The 22,894-nt window shown below is 45.7% G+C and overlaps 1 protein-coding gene and 1 pseudogene across 1 annotated transcript in view; one reads left to right on the top strand and one right to left on the bottom strand.

Moving 5' to 3' along the window:
• The window catches only part of EDARADD (EDAR associated via death domain), a 404,069-nt gene extending 382,161 nt beyond the window's left edge, over positions 1-21,908 (bottom strand). The window contains exon 1 of the mRNA XM_078646952.1: positions 21,780-21,908. Within this exon, the coding sequence (XP_078503078.1) occupies positions 21,780-21,807 (28 nt within the window). The 5' untranslated portion in view covers positions 21,808-21,908. The remainder of the gene's footprint in view (positions 1-21,779) is intronic.
• LOC144761350 (solute carrier family 35 member E4-like) lies at positions 19,186-19,859 on the top strand (annotated as a pseudogene).
• Positions 21,909-22,894: the final 986 nt, after the last annotated feature.

Genomic DNA, 22,894 nt, shown 5'->3' with positions numbered 1-22,894 from the left:
TTTATGCCCTTGTTCGGTTATAATCAATAATATCCCTATAACGACATATCATATCCATATACAGTCGTAGCACATGCTGTCACATTAAGCAAGGCTACTTCCCCAGACTCCTAAAAAGCACAACGAGTTCTCTAAACAAACCAAACCTCCAGCAACCTGGGAAATCCCCCTTGCTTTTATTTTGATTTCATCCTAGAACTCTTGTAAAGCACTGTAAGAACGGCCAGTTCTTAGTGACATTTTTATTGACGTCTTATGTCCAACCTTACGTCAAATCCCGGCCCCTTTCAGGTATAAATATACCAACGCTGCCTTAGGCAAACACACGGTGGTGGTTTTGGAGCAGAGCAGCTATCTACTTGGCCGAGAGCCCAGCTGATGCGAGAGCCCACGAACGCTGCCCCTCCCTTTTGACGCACTGAGAGAGACGCTGTCTTTTCTCCTGCCGAGAAATCCAGCTCCGGTGTTTCCAGATACCTTCGCGGGTTACTGGGATATCGAGTCCTGAGAGAGAGATACAAGACCTCCTGCTTTCTATTAACCCAGGTACGGAGCTGACTAAAACCTTAGAGAGAATTCTTGACTCAGATTCTTGGCAAAACCAACTTAACTTAAACTGCTACTTACTTACTCCTTCCCACGTATTAGGCTTAGGTCAGGTACACCGGGGTAGGCGTATTTAGAAGCACCAGTTGAGTACGTTAGTCAATGTATATAAGTATGTATATATTTTATCTATTTTAAAGTATCTTATGGCTAAGAAACCATATCAATGCTTTTACAGTATTATTTCTTAATCCTCCTTTTACTGTACGCACTTTACTTTACTATGAGTATTGCAATTGTGGCAATTCATTTCTCTTGTATGAGAAAGAAGACTGTCAATAAATAACAACCTTTTATTGAAAACGCCTGTATCTCTTTTCTCTGCACTCTGGTGAAACTAAGTATGCACATTTGACTGAGTGAAATAGCCGTCTATTGTTTTCACACGACTCTAGAGATACACTCTTATTCTGAGGGAGCAAAGTTGTCATGTTATATGGTTGTCAGAAGCTAATCCCTTCTTGTCTATCCAGGGAGGTTAAACTCCTCCTCGCTTAGTCGGGAAAGTTTCTAGTGACCTCTGAGCTAGCTGGCAAAACTTAAGTCTAATATAGTCAGTAGAGACCTAGTCAACCTCAGTCCTACGTCTACACTGCTGAATATATTATTCCAATGCACAGAGCCTATTGGGAATAAAGGAACTACACTACAGACTACTCTGCATTAGTTATCTGCATTCAGGGCACGAGCACCCGGCCACGCGGTGAGGTATTTTAAAGACACAAAAATGCTTTAAGATTTTAGATACAAGCCCAAATTTGACTTTGTGCGATGTGACCATTAATGCTATTGTTAGTAGTAACCCTGGCAGTGCATCAATCTTTTTACATTTAAACACTGAAAACGTGATCGCACTTACATGGGGGTCCATAGTGAAGTCAAGCCTAGATTTTAATCAGTGTGGTGTGTTCTATGGGCGAATTTAGGGACAACCATGATGTTAGACTTGGCATCTTTTGGCGTGTTTCCCCTGTCTTTTTGCTTTATGACTGTGAGAAGTTGGCCTGGTATATGCTGTCAATTAATTAAAGTGGGCACCTTGCGCCAGTCCAAACAACCGTTATGATGTATGAGGTCAAAGATAACGTTTAGAAAGCTATCATAGTTTTCGCTGTGGAGAGCAGCCTTCAGGCTTAATCTTGAAGGAATGTAAAGAAGATTGTTTTACCAGAATATCACCTAAAGTATTAATCAAATGAGAGGAGAACCACACAATTGTTATACAAATATGTATTTATTAACATAACACTCTCTAGTATCCTCTACACGAGGGTACAACACAAAGTACACAATACTTTAGCAAAGAAACAGTTGTAAGTAGCACAATACACAGCAGGCTGCCGGGGGAGACCAAACCATATACTAAAATAGTGGTATAAGAACCACGACTGGAGTTAAGACAGTGTCTAGAACACGTAGAATTGCTGGGACCCCAAGGAACCACCCATGATGAGTAAAAAGGGACCCCACAGAGGACAGGTGCAGTATGCTAACATGAACGCGGGCTCCGTACAATTCTATGGGGAAGACGTGGTTACAATTTTAAAGTTTAAGGACCCATCTCGGTGGACTTTGATGAAACCCTTTTGAACTTAGGAGGTTGGAGAGACACCCCACCCGTGGATACTGGAGTACCCGAGTTACCTATCCCAGAGCAGCTGGGTGCATAGGTCTGGAGTGGTGTTGGAAACCGTCGTCATTTTCAATGGAGAGTTTCAAGGAAGAGCTGCTGCTGAGAAGGAAGAAAGACTTACTAGGAATCCAAGGGTGGATTCATGATGGAAGCAACCTGGAAGCTTGGGTACAGAGTCTGGGTCACTTTTGGTTGACCACGGGCTCGGTAAACGAATGCCCAGCGATGTCGGGTGCTTTAGGTGCGAAGAAGGGATGCTTGACTCTGCAGCCACGAGGACCAGGAAATTTGGAGGATGACCAGGAGCTATATGCGAGCTGTCCCACGAAGGATGTCGAGTGCTGAGGGGTCAGTGTCCGGCGGGAGCACCAATTGGCCTTGGCAACAGCAACCCACGCTGGACGGTCAAGCAGGTTATGTTGTGGACCAGCAAGGTCCAGGGGACTCACCAAGCTATGGGGAGTCAGAACACATTTGTAGTAACCTGAAAAGCCCAATAGAAATCAAGATGAACCTCAAGAAGACCCACAGGTTGCATGACCAGGAGTCGCAAGGGGACCTCAAGCAAGATCACAAAGTACCAGCCCACGGAGTACTCAGTGTGAGGAGGCAGGAGTTCTTTCATAGAAATACTGCTCAGGGTCAGGGATACACGGATTCCAATGCACAAACTCAGAAATCGCCAACAAGCATATATACTTGCAAAAGTACGCGGTGCACAGGGGTTTGGGTTATGCAGTCCCCACGAGGGACACTGGCCTTACACTCGGTGAGAGAGCAGCTCGACCTCAGGGAACTTCAGAACCCACCTCCTGTGTTGCTGGATCCTTCAGAGTCCACAGGAGCAGAGAAACAGCAGACCAGTCAGTTGCGTTAAGGTGCCTGCGAATGCAGAGGAGTGACTCCTTCACCCCAAGGGAGATTCTTCAGTTGTCCTTAATGCTCCACAGGTCCTGCACAGAGACTGTATGGTGCAAGGGCACAGACAATGCGTTGAACAGAGAGGGGGACGAAGTTGGGCCCAGTCAAAGTCCAGCGAAGTCCAGAGTGTCCAGACAGTCAAAGGTAATTGGTTTCTTGTTGCAGAATCTTGCCCACGCCAAATTTAAAGTCTTATAGCCAGGTAAGCCATTATATACCCACGGGAGAGGGTTGGACAGGTTCAGGGGACTCTCCTATGGGAGTGTCCGGACTGAGGGATGGTTACACCCAAGTCCTTTGTCCAGTTTCGCGCCAGAGCAGGAGGCAACGGCTCCCAGAACTGGTTTGAGCTGGAATATGCACAGGGACACCAAATGTGCCCCTCGTGCAGACTTTCAGGCAGTTTGGAAATGCACCCACCCAGCCCCAATACACTAAATCCTATCTGGGTGGTGATCACACCTCTCTGTTACAGGATGCCTATTGTGCTGCCTTCCTCTGCTCGAGCTTGGCTCAGTGAAGAGAACTCCCAGGAGGTTGGGTAGTTCTCCCTACTTTCAGCTGGAGGGGACATGTGTTAGACTTGGTATCTTTTGGCATGTTCCCCTTGTCTTTTTGCTTTCTGACCTCCCAGTTTTGGCTCTGTATGTGCTGGTTTAGTGTCTCTGCACACTTTCTCACTGCTGTTCAGTGTTAAAGTGCAAGTGCCCCTGTTGTAAATTGTGTTATGGATTGGTGTTTCCATGATTGGGATATTTGCTTTACTGGTAGGTCCCTAGTAAAGTGCACTGAGAGTGCCAGGGCCTGTAAAGCAAACGCTACCAGTGGGCTTCCAGTGCTGATTGTGCCACGCAGAGAATTAGCCCTGTTAAGGTAACTCAGATCTGCCACTGCAGAGTCTATGTGCAGTTTGTAACTGCCATATCGACCTGGCAAGTGCACACGCTTGCCAGGCACTAACCTTCCCTTTTCATACACGTGAGCCACCCCTTAATCAGGCCCAAGGTACTCCTGTGGGCAGGGTGCAGTGTATGTAAAAGGTAGGACGTGCCCTGATTTGTGTAGCATGTCCTGGTAGTGAAATGCTACCAATTTCTTTTTTTTCTATTGAAAGGATATCTGGCCCATAGGGAAACATGGGACTTAATTTATAACATCTTATAAATATAAATTCCCATTGGGACCAGATAGGAAAATAAAGTTTAGTATGCCTCAACTCAGAAACTAAAGATGCATCTTTTAGCAAAGGTGATTTTTACATTCTATATTTGAAAATACCAATCTTAGAAAGTAGGTATTTTCTTGCCTAGCCATCCTGTGTGCCTCTGCTAGGATGTGCATTGACTGTCTGGCTTTGGAGTGACAGGGGCTGAGGATGTGCAGTGGCTCCAGTCTGGATGAGTTAGGGCTGGGCTAAATAGACTTAGACTGCATTCAAAATAGTGGGAGGAGTTTTCACTAGCACCTGAATAGGCCCAGTCTGCATTAAGAGTAGTGGGAGGAGATTTCCTTGTACCTGAATGGGCCTGGTCTGCTGTAGACAATGCTGTATCCACCTCCTCCTGGGAAGCTGGGCCAGAGAGAACCAAACTGGTGTAGACTGAGATCAGACACTCTCTGCCTGAGAAGACAAGGGAAGTTTGGGTATACATTTTGGGGCCCAGACTTTAGAACTCTTTTGGACCAAGGAGACTGCCAAGAAGAAAAGCTGAAGAAGTTGTGATGAGGAACTACCACTTTGCTGAGTGCTTTTCTGTATTGGCCTGAAGTGGCTGCTTCTGTCTCGGGCAGTGAAATAACTAAATGGAACTTTCTGAAACTTTTTTATTGAGTTTCTCCAAGGGCTTGAGGTAGAGCTTGCTCCTTGTTCAAGAAGTCTCAGGAACAGCAAAGACTTAAAGTTCTTCTGCCGTCGCCAGGGGGGACTGTGTGTTTTGTGCTGCAACAGAAGAAAAAGCTACCCTAGTCTCACCGGCGATGCCACCTGATGCCGCCACCGAGCCTCTGCTTGTGCCGCAACCTGTGGGCACCGTACTTCGTACCGCCTCGCTTCACAATGCCGTCTTGGTATCCCCAACGATGACTCAACATGCCGACATTGACACCGCTGCCTGCACCGTGGTTCGAAGGCACTACTCGTAAGTTACACAATGCACCATCCTCATCCCGCACCGCAGCCTAGGTCCACCAACACCAGCGCCATCGACTCCAGTTCGTCATTCGACGACAGTGCTTAAGCAACGACGCCGCCTCTGCTTGCACCGTGACCTGATAACACCGCAACGAGCACTGCATCACTTCACACAGCAGCCCTGGTCTCACCAATGCCGCTGGATGACCGTCACCAAGCCGCTGCCTGCTCTGCGACCTGAGGGCACCGCACACCACACTGCTGCACTTTGCACCGCAGCACCCCATGCCTGCCAATGCCAGCGTTCCTGACTTCAACTGCGAGGAGTTCGATCTGCAAAGCATGTGGCCTCCAGGGTCCGATGACGCCAGCACCGACTTCCGGAACTGGTGCCTACATACGCCAGCCCTTTTGGGCTCATCAAGTGGTCGCCGACGCCCTACATTTCGAAAGGTACTGTTTTATAGGTCTTCCCGGCACCGTATCGGGCCCGCGATGCTGCGGTTAGCAATGACTGTTTGGATTTGTTGTTCACCACTGAGTTATCGACTTCAAGGAACTGTATTTTAAGTCTATTTTGATTACTGAATGATTTCTGGGAACTATATGGTGGATTTGTTTTGTTTTTGGGCATATAAAATATTGAGTATTTTTCTAAACTGGTGTGGTGTCCTTTTGTAGTGTCTTCACTGTATTACTGTTGGTTATGTGCAAAATGCTTTACACACTACCTCTAAGATAAGCCTGACTGCTTGTGCCAAGCTACCAAGGGGTGAGCAGGGGTTATTATAGGAGTGTAACTCCCTTATCCTGATCAGGAAGAAGTGTCCCTTCTTGGACAAAGGTACCTACCTCTGCTAACTACAGACCCCCATTTCTAACACACGACTTTAGAAAAAATAAGCGACTGGGGGGGATACATTTTCCTCCTTTTTATGGTAATATGCACATATTCCCTTTCAGGGGTGCGCTCTTGGTTGCTTTGATATTTGGGGGGCCGTTACACTCCAGGTCAGCTTTCGGTGAATTGCTGGTAGAAGTTCACCTGGCAACCACATGGTAATTATGCTATGTACATCAGAAAATGGAAACGAACATGGGTGCTGTCATATCATGATGTTGCTAATTCAATTTTTTTTTCAATTTTAAATCTCTTTTTTTATGTCTCTGGTACTATCTTCTCTTCTCCTATTGTTTACCAACCCCTGTAGGAAAGTAGTATCTGTTTCTTATGGTTACCCCCACTTTTTGCAGATGTCACACTGTTTTTTGGCCAAGTCTGACTGGGATCCTGCTATCCAGGACCCCAGTCTATCTGTTTCCTCCTGTAAATTGTTATACATGTACTTTAGGTACACTCCAGATTGGATTCTAGGGCACCCTTATCAGTCCCTAGTATATGGTACACCATGTACCCAGGGCATAGGTACCCCAGAGGCCTTCCCTGGGCTGAAGCATGTATTGTGCCACCCCTGAGAGGCCATCAAAATTGACACGACAAGCCTGCTACAGCAGACTGTGTAAGCTGGTGCTTGCACCACTTACTTAATATATAGGTTCACTTTATCTATTTAAATCACTACACTTAAATACCTATCAGTAACCCCTATGGCAGACCTTAACATTCCTGAAGGCAGGGTGCTGGGTTTTACGTGAGAAGGTGCCACTGCATGAGCAGAACCCCACTGAAGCCTTCGGAGAACATCCTCCGAGGTTGTCTGTGATGCAGCCAGACATATATGTTTAAGTGCACTATAATCTTGCGGTAAATGCTAACTTTAAAATGGCTGCTTAGAAACATGTTGTGTTGGGTGTCAAACACTTTGGAAGCATACCTCCCCACCAGTAACTGGCAGGGAAGGTATGATTCCACCCTTCTAAAGGGACATATGTGGTTTACCGGTATACCCAGTACCAGCTTCCTCGGCTCAGGTAGCACAAAATGGATGCTGCCAGACAAAGACACAATTCTGCTCTCCTGCTGCTGAGCCAAGCTCATGCAGAGGAAGGCATGACAATAGGCAACCTGTCACAGGGAGGTGTAAGCACCTCCCAGACAGGATTTAGTGTATTGGGGCTGGGTGGGTACACTCTTAGAGTGCCAGAAAGTCTGCACTGGGGGCACATTTGGTGTCCCTGTGCATAGTCCAGCTCAAACCAGTTCCAAGGGCCATTTGCTCCTGCTCTGGCACGAAACTGGACAAAGGACATGGATGTAGCCACCCCTCTGTTCTGCCCCTCCCCTAGGAGTGTCCACAGAATCTTTCCAACCCCTTCCCATGGGTATAAAGTGGGCTATCTGGCTACAGGACTTTAGATTTTACCTGGACAAGATTCTACAAAGAAGAAACCAAGTACTTTGACTGCCTGCACGACGGTGGATGACTGAAAATTCTCCCTTGGAGTAAAGGAGTTACTCCCCTGAAAAAGCAGACACCTAAATACATCTGAATGGTTTGCTTCTCCCAAGCTCCTGAGGACTCCTAAGATTTCAGCAACATAGGAGGTGGGTTCCCAAAGGTCCTCAAGGTTGATCTGCTCTCTCAGCGATTCCGAGACCAATATCCCTCATGAGGACCGTGCAACCCGAACCCCTGTGGACCGCGTACAATTGCAGTTTCATATGCTTAGTGATGAATACGGAACTTGTGCTTTGGACTCCATGTAGTCCTGACCACAAGCAGTATTTGCACCGAAGATTTCCGGCCTCCACTCCACGAGTGTCCTGTGGGCTGGTGCTTTGCAGACTTGCTTGAGGTGTCCTTGCGATCCCTGGTCTGTTGGCCTGTGGGTCCTGGTGAGGGTCACCTTTCTAATTCTTGGGCTTACCTGGTTGCTCAAGACGTGCCCTGACTCTCCGTGCTTGGAGAGTCCCCTGGACCGAAACATGTTTCTTCAGACTGCATGGGTTGCAGTTGCCAAGGCTTGTTGGTGCTCCAGCCGGACATCAACCCATCAGCTCTCGACATCTTTTGTGGGACAGCTCAGCTCAGGATTCTGGTCATCCTCGACGTTTCCAGGTTCTCGTGGCTGCAGAGTCAAGCAACCCTTCTTCACGCCTGAAGTACTCGACATTGGTGGGCATTCAACTACGGAGCCCCTGGTCACCCCAGGTGACCCATTATCTGTCCCCTCTGCTTCCAGGTTCTTCTCACCTCAAATCCAGGCTTGGATTTCACCGGACATTCTTCACCCTTCTGGCAGCAGGACTTCTTTGCAGCTCTCCATAGAAAACGACATAGGTTTCCGACACCACTTGACCACTATGCACCCAGCTCCTCTGGGATAGGAAACACGGGTACTTCGGTACTCACTGGTAGTTTGGCATTACAACCTCCTAAGTTCCAAAGGGTTTGCTCGAAGTCCTCTTAGAAGTGTCCTTAACTGGTAATTTTCCAAATGTGACTTTCCCATAGAGTTTTACAGAGCACGCGTCTGCGTTTCCTCATTGCACCCATGCTCCATGGGCTCCCTGTGTCACTCCTCTGGGTTGTTCCTTGGGGTCCCAGCGATTCTACATGCTCTAGGCACTGTGTCTTTGTTGTTATAACATTTTTTTTGTATTTGGTCCGGTCTCCCCCTGGAGCCTGCTGTGTATTTCGCTATTTACGGATGTTCTATTGAGTAAGTATTGTGTGCTTTGTGCCCTAGTCTTGCATAGAGACTATTAGACAGTGTTATATTAATAAATACATATTTTTATATAAACACTGTGTGGTTCTCCTTTCATTTAGTCATTAAGGAGGTGATATTTTGGTAAAACAAGCTGCTTTACATGCCTTCAAGATTAAGCCTGAAGGCTGCTCTCCACAGCGACCACTAGGATAGCTTTCTAAAGGTTATCTTTGACCTCATACATCATAAGGGTTGTGTGGTCTGATACAAGGTGCCCACTTTAACTAGTGGACAGCATATACCAACCCACCTTCTCACAACCCCTACAGGTCCAATGCATTCTCGAGGTGGAGTTGTGTCCACGTACCAGCACGAAATTGCTGCAAAAGTTTAGGGCAATGAAAAATGTCACCCGTTCAAGTTAAAATGGTCTAAGCATGCCTTTATATTTTTTAACTTAGTGCGAACAATATTAAAAACAAGCATTTGCAATGCAATAAGTCTCGCATTTGCGAGATTTGACCTATTGACATTGTATATTACAATGCCTTTTATTTATTTGTTTGAACAAACCTGCAATAATAAAAGGCATTGTCATTTACAATACCAATAGGTCAAAATTTCTAAAAATGACACCTATTGCATTGCAAATACTAGTTTAGTAGATACAGCTTTGCATCAAACGTATAAGTGGTTGAATAGGAATGCCCATGCACCACACTTAGTGTTTCCCTTGATGCAAATGTACACTATTTTCCGTTATTTTATGACTGCTATTCAGCACAAAAGATAGTTTGCACTAACAACTAAATGCCAATTAAACACTTTTCTCAGGTTGTGTCACTTTTGTGATGCAAACTTGTTGCACAGTGGTATAAATTTGGGGACCTTCGTGTCTGGGCCAAGGGGAGCTTTCTAACCTGATGAACAGCCCCACTTCCCACTGACTGTGATTATGGGATCTATGTAACGTTTTGTATTCCTACGCTGTACCCGAAGTACATCCTCTGTTATGGTCTGGACTCTGGAGGAAGCATTCGGAAGGTGCAAACTGGGGAAATGATAGAAAGTGGCAGGCAGAAGTGACAACACCTCTGGGAACACGTTGAAGAACTGCTAGATGATGTCACGTGAGCCACACTTCGGAAGAGCCTGCAAAACCCATGGCTGTTTAATCAGTTTATATATTTGAAACTATTGCTTTAAAATGGACCTCTGCGTGAAATTGCACAGGGAGATTACACACCTTGCTTCAAGAAAAAGAGAATCCTCACTAAAGCCACACCTCCCAACAAAAGAGGCTGTGCTGCGCTACACAAGCCATTCACTCATTTTCATGTGTGGAGTTTGTTAAACATGTTAATATCACATGACACTGAAGACAAGAGTGTAGCACTCTTGTGGTGGGTGCTGCAAACAGCATAAGAGGGCTATACAAATTTTACAACATTTGAGTCTTCGGCCACCCACTCCTGACAACATTTGACCTCTGTTTGTCCGGCATCAGGGTGTATTTTGGTGGGTCGAGTAAGTACTCTGTTAGTTGTGTTTTGGATGATGTGATTGTTGTGGAAGTGAGCACCACTGTACACTGTGCTGTAAGAGCCATGCAGAAATTAAACATCAACCCCCAGGAAGTCTACAGCGCTATGAAGCCACGCTGCAGCAGCTGAGGGCTATACAAATACTTGGAAATGAAAAACCACCACAACCAAAACAAGCTTGCAGTAATTTTTCGAACAATACAGACTGGACAGGCACTTTGCACATCCCACGTTAGAGCCTGTTGGTGAAAGTATGGCAAGCAGTGCTTCTAAGCAGAGTGCCCCTGCCAGGGATCCTGTGCAGAAAGATGTCTACGTACTCACAGGACTGGATCGAGCAACAGTAGGTAATGACGGTGGGGTGTGCTTGGCCCACTCCAAAACGTCCAACACCGAGGCTGGAGGCAAGCAGCACTGAGACGAGCAACAGAGATGCTGCTGCTCCTCCCTTGCCAAAGCTGGCATCCTGCGAGTGTGTGGTGCTGGGCGCGTCCAGAAAATCCAGTCCGGGGGGGGCGAGCCAGAAGGGAGACAGGGCCATCACCCAAAAGCCTCTCTTTCAATAGAAAGCGTGGCTTTAGCATGAACTGTGACGTGTGTGAAAGGAAAGCATAGGCGGAGCTTCTAGCCCACTTCCGAAGTTGACTTTAACAACAATAGATCTCACTAGAGCGAGCAGCGCATGCGCTGCAACACTAGTCGAGACCTAATGAAAGGATATGTGTGATAGATGTCCACAACTCAATTTGAACTTATGGGGAGTTCATTTTATCTCTTTCACGTTACGGGGCATAGATTGTAGATAGATATCACCTTCATATAAACAACTCACTCCTTTTTCAATTGTTTCCATATTAGTTTAGAGTTAGGCCACATTCTTTTCTGTCAGGAAAATGCTGATGATGACAGAGTGAGCCAACTGGTGAGTACCAAGCAGTAGCTCTATGTATTTTGCTTACTTAAGGCCCTTTCTGACCCACCTCAAAAGTAAGGCTAACCCCATGCTAAACCTTTGTTATTCTGGGCCTAAGTGTCACACATAGGGCAGTTCAATATCACTCATAAATGCATTGAAACCATCGAAATGTCACATATAAGCAATCTCAAAGCTTGACAGCTATCATGAAGACGTTTGTCAGAAGCGTGTTGACAGAAATGGGGCCTCTGACAAATATGAGTTTTGGAAATGTCAGGACAAGCAACAAATGAATGATGTTGACATTACACAACTCTGCATGCACCATCCGGAACGTGTTTAATATTACTTAAAAATAACTGCCCTTGTTTATAAGGTCGTCGGTAGAAAGAGTATCATGGCCCGATGGTCTCCTCATTCTTAAAATAAGTAGAAAAGGGGCAGATTTACAAGCCCCTTATGCCACTTTTGCGTCACTTTTCCCATGTTAAAAGTGACGCAAAAGTGGTGCAAGGGGATTGTGAATATGCCCCAAGGTTTTTATCTGATATCTGTGTAAGTTTTAAAAGGAGCTCAAGGTCAGCCTGATATCCTCCCCTTGTGGCATCACGCTGTAAAAATGCAAGGGTAAGGTTTGACAAAGTGGAGAGAAAAACACGGTCATTCACCAGGCTAAAGCATACCAACCGAGGCCAGCAGTGCCACCTTATAACTTAAAGAGGGTGAAATACACAAGGTGGGAGACCTAACGGTACCAGATGGAAGGCTGGAAGTACACCCAATCTCGAATACCAGGGCGTTCACCGACATGAAGAAGTGCGAAGAATGGTGTTGTGATGTTTGATGTAAACAGATAAAATAGGTTGGGGCCTATAGAAATTTCAAGGTGCTGTCCCCTAAGCCAGAAAAAGTTCCACGGTGATGCTAAAAACTTCATACAACCATAAGTTCTCCGAGATAATAGAACTGTGAGTCACAAATGGTACACTTCGGGTCGCAGTGAGTCATTACATCAGGGACATGATATGAAACTAAATGGTTCCCTAATCCTATAAATGACAGATGCAAACCTGAGTAAACTTTGTGGCTGGCCTGGGGATGCTCCATTTTGCAAGGGCCCTTTATGACATACATTTTGGAAAAGTTTAAACCCATTACATTATTGAGAGCTTCGACTTATGCTGATGTTTTCTCAGGATGGGTGTCAACTGTTACTCAAACTGTATGGGGCATATTATCAAGGACCGGTGTTAAAATTATCGCAGTTTTATCGACAGGAAACTGCCGATAAAACGGCGATAATGGGCTTGATAATACGCCTTTGTTAATTTTCATAGAAGCTCATGTTAACACCAAAACATGGGCTTCTATGGGAATTAAAAAGGGCGTATTATCAAGCCCATTATTGCTGTTTTATCGGCAGTTTCCTGCCGATAAAACGTTGATAATTTTAACGCAAGTCCTTGATAATATGCCCCTATATGTAATGAACACACTTGCGATAAGTACTCCCAACTATGGGGCATATTATCAAAAACAGCGTTAAAATTATCGCCGGTTTAGCGGCAGAAAATTGCCGCTAAAGCGGCGATAACGGGCTTGATAATATGCCCTTGAGAATTCCAATAGAAGCCCATGTTCACACCAGAACATGGACTTCTTTTGGAATTCTCAAGGGCATATTATCAAGCCCATTATCGCCCTTTTAAACCGGCGAGCATTTTTAACGCCGTTCTTGATAATATGCCCCAAAGTGCCTTCGCCACTCACTGAGACAATACTCTCCAGCCAGTGGTGGTGAAGTCCTTAATTCGCTCCTCCCCAGGCGATGCTAAGAGAAAAAACGATTTTGATCTCTGTCTACATCAGAAGGCGGGGCAAGTAAAAGCGTTAAGAAGGAGTTATGCTGTTAAAAGCGTCCCCAGCGGGCACGTTTGCTTCACTGTTGACTGATTCTGTTTCTCGGCACTGAGGATGCCAGAAGGTTTTTTTTTTTAAGGCATTAGTACAAACAATGAAATTTTCACAATCACTCACTGCTTTAACTCCTGCCAAAGGCTGAACCTAGAAGCTGTGGCAGCCAGCATGTTTCAACATATTCAGCGATTGTACTCTTAGCTGCCAATCTGTTCATGTTACCACATGCTCGGCGACAGACACCAAAAACATTTCTTTGGATACTGCAGAAAAATGCAGTACGTGGAATTAGATTGCCATTTACTTTTAAGCACATTTACGAGCATTGTTGGAAAGAGAAGCATAGAGACCACTTTAAACATTTTTAGAAGGTTTAATTGTGTTGCTCATTCCACTGTTAAAAGTTCTGAGGTGTGAGCCGTGAGAAGACATTATATTTAGAAGTAATCAGAAAACGTTCCTGTTTGACTGAATCAGTTACTTTTTTTTAATGAAAACGAATACCCCTTAATTTAAAATAATTGCGAATATCAATAAAAAAATGTGTCTGGTATTAATTTACTTCGTTGTGATTTGCGAAGACTTGTCTTCAGAGATCCATATTTAAAGTGGCCATTCAGTGTACAGAAAACAAATGTTCTCTTTGACCCAGACCTACATTGCCAACAATAACCAACAGGCATTCCAGATCTGTTTAATGATATCAACAGGGGTTATGAGGCTATTGTGACGTCATTCACCAGATGGCCCTTTAGCAGGTGGTGGATACTACTGAAATAGTTATGGGGAAGACACAGAGGGGCATATTTACAAGTTCCGGCGCATCTCTGCAAATCAGCGGGGATGCGCCAGAAAAGATGCGTCACGCAATCCCCTCCTTGCGCCACCACAGATGCGCCGCATTTACAATGTGGCGCACAATGGTGCGAGGAAGGGCAGATGCGTGACGCATCTTGTGGTGTATGGGTGGCACATTGCTGGAGTCGCGTCTCAAGCGCGACGCAACTCCTACAAGGCACAGGGGCCACCCATACTCAACGTGGTGTGTCACTCCTTACGCCTGCTTCAAGCAGGCGTAAGGATTTGATGCAGCAGCATTGTAAAACTGACTCAGTGAAATCTTGTAGATTTCACTGCGTCAGTTTTACGGGGCTTTCCTGCGAGGGAACGCCCAACCTGCGACAGAACGCCCACATGAAACCTGACGCAGGTTTCATGTGGCTCAGGGCTTTACAACGTGACGCATCTGCCTAGATGCATCACATTGTAAATGAGTCACAACGTGTGTAAATGTAAATGTAAATGTATGTATACTTGTAAAGCGCACTATCACCTTTCTGGCATCCTGGCGCTGTATACCGCTGTGAAACCCTTCCTGGCTTTCCCTGTGAGTTGCCCCCTACTGGGCACCCCCAAGGTGAAGCCAGGCATCCTAGCGCTTTCGGGGCCGTTGTGGAGATTAAGCAAGCTATTGCCCAGAGTTGCAGAGTGGGACCCATGATTAGAGTAGGCACCGAGGCGAGAATTATCGAGTCCGTGTACATTGAGCCCAAGACCCTGCCGCGTCGGGAATTGAACCCTGGTCCCGGGCCAGACCTCAGCCTCAGGGTCTGCCGCTCTAACCGGTGAGCCTCACTTCTCCACAACGTGGCGCATTGTTTACGCTGCCGCTGCGTCACAAAAGTGACACAACGGTGGCGTAAAAGTGTTGCAAGGGGCTTGTAAATCTGCCCCCAAGATTTTGCCAAGGGAAGGGGGGGGGGTAGTCCCAGGGAAGAGATGAAAGCAGGGGTATACAATTAACGTGTTGGGCGGAGTTATTCTCAAAGATAATCTATCTCTAAGAATTGGAAGTCGGGCGTTGTCCCATTGCGGGCACAAATTAAAGCGTTACTACAACTGCCAGAGCCAGTCCTCAAGGGAGTGAGTAGGATGAGCCGAGTAACAGCGAGCAAAGGAAGTGCTGTGCAATTTTTGGGCAGTTACCAGCAACCATAAGGTGTGCAATGAAACAAGATTAGGTTACCGCTGGCCAAACTCCAAAGAACGATAGGTGGTTCGGCGGAACAGTCCGAGGCACTAGGGATGAAGTCTGACCAATCTGCAGGGACAGAAGTCACTAGACGCTGTCACACTCGCATACATTGCACTCTGACAATATGTTACCAGGAAATGTTCGCCAGACTATGACTCCAATTAAGATATTTTAAAAATTCAGCCAGTGCCCTTTGAATAAAAGTAGACATTGGTTTACCCAAGTTCAAGAAGTCTTTATTCGATTAGTTCATCATAAAAGACATAAAATACAATATATACATACATGTGAAACAGTTAAAACAAGTATTAAATCATTTATAACTAATCAGCTTCTTGTACAGGTAAGCAAAACATTTTATAAATGGAATTTAACAACCATAGTTCAATTTAAAACGAGTATTTAGATCATTTAAAATTAATCAATTGTCTTAAACAAATATGCTAAATTTTACATAAGGCCTCTAATGCAAACATAGGTCAAACGGTTACAAAAAACACTAGGCTGACACCATTTGAGTACCTTTGATAAACCTGCTTCTAAGCACCCAGGCCCAACCTAAGAATTTAGCAACCCCGACAACAATAAGAGAATCTAGATTGGTTCTTAACAATCTGGTTGCTTCCACAGCCATTCGGGTACCTAGATGTCTGCAGACCGGTCTAAGCCATTTGGCTCTGGGGGCAGAATATAGAGGGCATACATACAAGAAGTGCTCCAAGCTCTCCCCAGTACCATAACACTTGGGACAAAACCCCGTCCTTTCAGTTCCCCCTCCTTTCTTTTGTTTTATATCATTAACCGAAAATGTAAAATAATCTGTAGGCAACATTTTGGAACTGATTACAATATTTGGTTTCAGGAATAGAAAACTTTCCTGCTACTTAATTGTCTTCTTAGCAGCACTACTATTTAACAATCAATAATTTCCTAACGAATTTAGGGGCATATTAAAAAGGCCAGGCGATAATTATCGCTAAGCACACTTAGCGCTAGGATAATTATCGCCGGCCAACTCTGAATTTTATCACGGAGATAGCGTGCTATCAGCAACGCTTATCTCCAAAGTGATAAAATTCAGAGCGCAAGCTGCCAATTGTGAGATTATCGCTGGAAATACAGCGATAATCCCACAAGGTTTGGCGATAGCTTGCTGATAGGGATAGACATACTTAGCCATGATATCCACCTTACATAGGATATCATGGCTAAATCAGAAAAATACCAGACGTAAAAAAGCAGCGTTAACCGCGGTTAGCGCTGCTTTTTGTAGCGCTAAAAGGGTTAGCGATATCCTTGATAATAGGAGAAATGTCGCTTAGCGACATTTCTCCTCTTATTTTACTCTGGAACGCCCCCTTTGCATCTCATTAGAGATGCAAGGGGAAGCGTAGAGTAAAAGGGTGCTAACATGCGATTTTGCGTGTTAGCACCCTTTTGCTGATAGTACGCTAGTTTTATCTCTGCTTTTTTGGCTTTTAGAGCCAAAAAGGCAGAGATAAAGCCCTTGTTAATATGCCCTTAAGGGGCATATTATCAAGAAGAGTGTTAAAATGATCGCCGCTTTAGCGGCAGGAAACTGCCACTAAAGCGGCAATAATGGGCTTGATAATATGACCTTGAGAATTCCCATAGAAGCCCATGTTCACACCGGAACATGGGCTTCTATGGGAATTCACAAGGGCATATTTTCAAGCCCATTATCGCCGCTTTAGTGGCAGTTTCCTGCCGCTAAAGCGGCGATAATTTGAACGCCGTTTCTTGATAATATGCCCCAATACTTCATAAATTTCAGCCCGTGTGCCCTTGTGTTTTTCTGATAGACAAGTTATTGCAGAGTGTGTTGTTCCATATACATAAGAGTTGTGATTTGGTGGCTCTGTACGTTTCATTATGAGAGACAAATTTGTTCCAGCTTATCATCCATCCTATTTAGTTTAGGGCCTTACTGTTTTTTAGGTCGAGCCTTCGCAGCGCATGCGCTGCAAGGGAAAACAACGTCTTCCGAGCGCTTTGGCTTTTCAGCCAAGCACGAGCACACGATCCATTGCCTTCAATGGCATCGCGTGCTCCTCAGGAGATTCACTCGCGGGAGCGCGCGCACCATCTGGCAGCAATTATCGCTCCCGCAAGTGAATCGCCCTCGCTCCCCTCCTCTCCCCCTGCCCCTCCCCCTGCCGCCACGCGAGGCACAAGTGTTTGTTGCTTGTTTAATTTAGCTATCTCTCTCTCTCATTTTAAAGCCGTTTGGGTTCTGCTCCTTTTATTCTATTCTTTACTAAGTAGTGCAGCATGTGCAGTGGCAGGGGGGCAGAGGGTGCGAAGGCTTCAATGCATCCAATTATGCCTATTTTTTTTACTACACACATGAGCGACGGTATCCATGTGTTACCGTTTTTTTCGCTGCTTGCATCAGGGCTTGGGCCACCACTGCTATGATGCTGCATATATGACGTCACTTTGTCAGAGCCTGTAAGAAGACGCGGACACGCCATTACAAAAAGCAGGTAGGTGGGCAGAGAAATGCCATTGCGTCAATAGTTCACATCAGCGGCCCAGCAGCAGCAGGTTGGGACGTCTTAAGGCAGAGGCGCGAAAAGTGGTGGCAGGAGAGTACTTACCGACACTGCCAGTCATGCCAATAAAGCAGGATTGTGTTGTACTGCAAGGTAACCTTGAGCAGTCCAATCAGGATCTGCGCCAGCTACAGTGTAAAACTTTTGGACTGGGGACAAAGAGGCTATCAGGAGCCTCAGGTCACCTTCAGCCGTCTCCGCGAGCCGTGGGTGTGGGGATGGGATGTTCCAGTCAGTGGTAAAGTCACCGCGGCAGCTCATGTTTCAGGGTCACGCCTCACTCTGTGACCGAGCGACTAAATCGCGACCACACATCCCAATATAATAGCTCCCTGGCGACGTGCAATATTAGTAAGCAACGCGGCTGTGTGTGTTTTCGTCTGTACTCCAGTGTGTGTTGATGTAGGGCTGGGTCTGGCAGGATACGCCACGGGCAGGGCTGGGCCAGACTGACACCCTCTTCCCTGTCTGAGGGCGCAGAGCGAGGACTGAGCGCGACCGAGCATAACTCACCACAGGATGCCGGGACGGACGGACTGACGTGAATCAGCGGTACAAAAGGGGGTGGTGATGGACGGAGTGCAAAAAATCGATGGATTTAGGCCCAGATCTCTGTACTGGGGTGAATGTATGACATTGTTCTGCATTCTGTCTATCAACTGTTATTTTTGCATTAGTCACCCCGAGTGGGATGGTTATGCTCAGACGTGAGTCCCGTGCTCTCCACACCACTGGAGTCAAGCTATCCTGGCTGAAGACGGCTGATAGCCAGAAACCGGTCCTAGGATGCTTGATTCCGGTCCAGGAAAGACATGGCTTGGCAGTTCAGGCTAGACTGTTCCCATGAGGCAGAGGGTCAAGGCTGATTTGCATATGGCCATGTCTGAACTGGGGTGGTGTGGAGTGCAAAAAAACGATGGATTTAGGCCCAGATCTCTGTACTGGGGTGAATGTATGACATTGTTCTGCATTCTGTCCATCAACTGTTATTTTTTGCATTTGACGTGAATCAGCAGCAACAGCCCGAGCCGGCCTCAGAGAGTAACTACCGCCCTGCCCCCTGCAGCCACACCGGCAGCAGCCCGAGCAGGCCACACACCTCACAGCTGTAGATTCTACCAGCAACTTGAGATAAAATCAATGTGATCCAGTCTTGAGAGGGCCCTGGTACTGAAACAGCATTGCGATTGGTCCATGAAAGGATAACAGACTGCAGCCCTTTGAGATCTGAACACCAAGCTGCAGTGTGACCGTATTCAGGGAGGACGTGCAAGCCTCTAGGTTGGGCCAGATGTGTTTGGTCCCCAATAGGAAAGATGTGGTTACAATGGCGCTTACTGCTTGTGAGCCCCCTGCAGGTACCATTGAGCCCAAAGTGGGTGCCCCCGGGGATGTGGTGGCAGCTACCAGGGTGTACATCTGCGCGGCTGTCTTCGTCTGGTTGGCCACCGGCACCACCATTGCTAGTCTGGACAAGTGGATATTCCATGTGTACAATTTTCAGTTCCCGCTGCTGCTGTCTGCCCTGCACATGCTCACTGCCATCCTGGTGGTCCTGCCTCTCCTTAGGTATGGTTGGGTGAAGCTAAAAGATGGAGAAGAGGGGGCTCTCTCTGCCAGTGCCAGGCTCCTTTTGAGTGTGTCCTTCTGTGCCAGCATCGCCTTCGGCAACCTAGGCCTCATCCGCGTCCAGCTGTCCTTCGCCCAGATGACCTACACTACCACGCCACTCTTCACCATGGCACTGTGGAGGGTGCTGCTGGGCACCCAACACCACCTGCTCAAATATGCTGCCATGATGCCCTATGTTTGGGAGCCTTCTTTACCATCATGGGAGAGGTACAGTTCCACCTCGCAGGCTGCTTCTTCCAGCAGTTAAGCAAAGTAAGTGCAGTCAGCATATATAACTCTCGCCATTGCTCATTTAATTGCCACAGGCCGGGAAATCCAGCTGATCATCCATAGGTTAGATGGACACTACTCAAGTCGCTGCCTGTGACTGAACCACCAGCAGTAATCCCGTTTCAAAGAACCACCATGTCTATTTTGGAGCCATAAATTGTACATTCAGCCCATAATATCTTTCACTCAACATCATTCTTAATTTCAACGTTGCATCAATGTCAGGGATAATGGCGGCCAATCAGGGAGATTTCTATAAACATAGATAACAAGAGAGATATCGGTCAGTGCAGCCAATCCATGCGACTTTCGGAGTGTCACCAATCGGAGAGAATCCACTGAGTATAGCCAATCAGAGCGAACACAGTCAATGGTAATCTGTCATCAGTTTTTTGATGAGTCTTGGCAGTTCAAATGGATTGGCATATTGGCTTTTAATTTATTATTCTCGATTCAAAATGTAAAAAAATGCATACACAAAGTATTTTCATTGGGGCAAAAAAATTATTTTGTGCGTAGTTCAGAGACACAAGTGCTCGCAGGGCCTCGTGGTTGTGTAGGTCCTTCGAAGTGTCGTCTAAAAGTGGTTTATGTCTTGAGTGCGTTTTATATATTTATGATACATATAATATTGTTATTGGGCTTACATTTTTACTTGACTTTTTAACTCGATTCAGAGTCAAATACTTTATTCGGTTTGCTAGAACAACCATAAAAGCGTTTACTTAGGTTAAAAATACACATTGAAAATCAATTATATAAGTACAAGTTCCAGCTGTTGAAGGAGGGGAAGATCTGAAAGCAGCCACTGGATGAATAATATCCACAATTGTTGAGTTGCTGGCCTCTCGTGCGTGCTAGGTCCCCCCGGCAATATATTAAAGCACACTCTGACAATGGATGAATAGTACTTTACTGACCACCAGGCAAAACCCATCGAGCTTACTTATGAACTCGGCGGTGACGTGTCCACATCAACGATCAGTGTTAACAATGGCCCAAGTAAACATCCCCGTAGGCATGCTTCGATGCCCCACATAGGGGTAGTGGGCAGTATATAAATGCTGCAATACAGTACCACCATGGGTATCACACAGGAGAATATTAAGCATAAATATTGTTTCTGACATTGGTTGATCCCTTCAAGGACACACCTAACTGGCAAACCCAACGCTCAAGTTAGAGTGCCCAAGATCACACGTCGCCTTACCGCGAAGCTAGGAGCATATTATCAAGGACCGGTGTTCAGATTATCGCCGTTTTATCGGCAGGTAATTGCCGATAAAACGGCGATAATTCTAACACCGGTCCTTGATAATATGCCCCTCGGTTTCTTACCCCAGAATCTCCTTGAAAACACACCACTCGCGGGCTCACCTCCTGCTCCTTTACAAGACTTTACTTTCATTTCTCATGCCCGTTTCTTTTTTGCTGATTTATATAGCGTGAACTCGACCCGAAGGTATTGGAGCGCTTTCTTACTCTTGTTTAAGCTTTTGACGAGGGGTCGCTGCACCCCCTTGGAAATATCGATCTGCAAAAATATTCTCTCCGCGTTATCGATTATTGCTACATCAAGGTACGTCGATGTAAAACAGTGAATCCATACTTGCATTGATAATAAAGTCATCAACGATTGAGTTAATGTGGTATTTGTATATGAGTATAGGAACGGGTGGGGAGTTGTGCCCGAATGATTTACAATGGATACGTGGAGCATGTGGAGCGTTGTCAGAAGCCCACCAAGTACCCACGGCCGTTTCAATTTTAAATCTTACTCCTGCTACTCACTAAAAGGAATAACCTTTAGGCATACATATCTCGAGGTAATCATATGCATCCTGTTACATCTAGGACCTCTTATCAGGAGCACATTTTGGTTGGAAGCGCACTCTAAATTACGAAAACAATAACTCTTGGAAAGCCCCCCATAAAGTTATCTAAAAGCAAGGCAGGCACGAACAGCAAGTATTTTAACTTTACCTCCAGAAAGGGGCTTCTCCGCAGCCATGTGCTGTGACAAGTCCAGGGCTTTTATTCAGTGTACGAGCTGGCAATGCAATCAGCAGACTACCTACTCTTCTTCCTAAATTTTATTTTTCTTTAGCTTCCTGGCTGAGCGAAGTAGTCCGACACTTTTTTCGACTGGGAAAATAACCGCTAAAAACTTGAAACAGTACGTGACCACCACCTACTGGAAATAGATGTCATCTCACACTGCTTTTTGTTGTTTTTTTAGTTTTCAACTGCACAGTCCTTGCGAAATCGCTTGTATTTAAAACAAGGATTCGCAATGTAATAGGTCTCACATTTGTGTGAGTTAGAGGTACTGGTGTTGTAAATGACAATGTATTTTACCCATGTGTTTTGGTTTAGTTTGCAGTGGAGTAGATGGATGTGGTGTGGAGTGGAATTTTCTGGGTTGGATTAGAATTGTTAGTTCTGGAATTTTGTGCCATGGAATTGTGTGGTGTGGAGTGGATTTGTGTAGTTGAATTGTGGCATGGTGTGACGTGGAACTATGTGGATAGTAATTATGAGGTATTGAGTGTACTAGAATTATGTGGTGTGCGATTGTGTGTCATAGAGTGTAATTATGTGGATTGGTATTTTGTGTTGTGGAGTGGTATGTAGTGGAGTTTAGTTGGTGTGCTGTTGGTTGAATTGTGTGGCATGATGTGGAATTCTGTGGTGTGGATAGGATGTATGTGGTGTGTTGTGTAATTGTGGTTTCAGTTGAATTATGTGGTGTGTTGTCGGATTATGTGGTGTGGAATGGAAATGTGTAGAGTTGAATTCTGTGGCGTGGAAGTGTGTTGGCATTGAGTGAAATGATTAGATTTGAATTATTTGGCATGGTGTTGAGTGTACTTGTGTGAATTGTGTTACCAAGTTAAACAATGATGAAACATAATTACAAAAAAGGCCGTTTTTATTGCACACAAATTTCACACATGCTTCTCTAAAAAATTTCAGAAATGTACAAATATCTCTTCAATTTCAGGCCCCAGCAAGGAGGAGCTGCAAACAAAACATACACGTTCAACATGAGCAGAGGAAAAAATGGTTCTGAGACCAAACTCTTCAACACACTCGTG

The sequence above is a fragment of the Lissotriton helveticus genome, chromosome 6 (assembly GCF_964261635.1).
Source record: "Lissotriton helveticus chromosome 6, aLisHel1.1, whole genome shotgun sequence".
Taxonomy (NCBI): Eukaryota; Metazoa; Chordata; class Amphibia; order Caudata; family Salamandridae; genus Lissotriton; species Lissotriton helveticus.
Note: the sequence above shows the minus strand (reverse complement) of the source record. Positions and strands in the feature narration are given on the sequence as shown.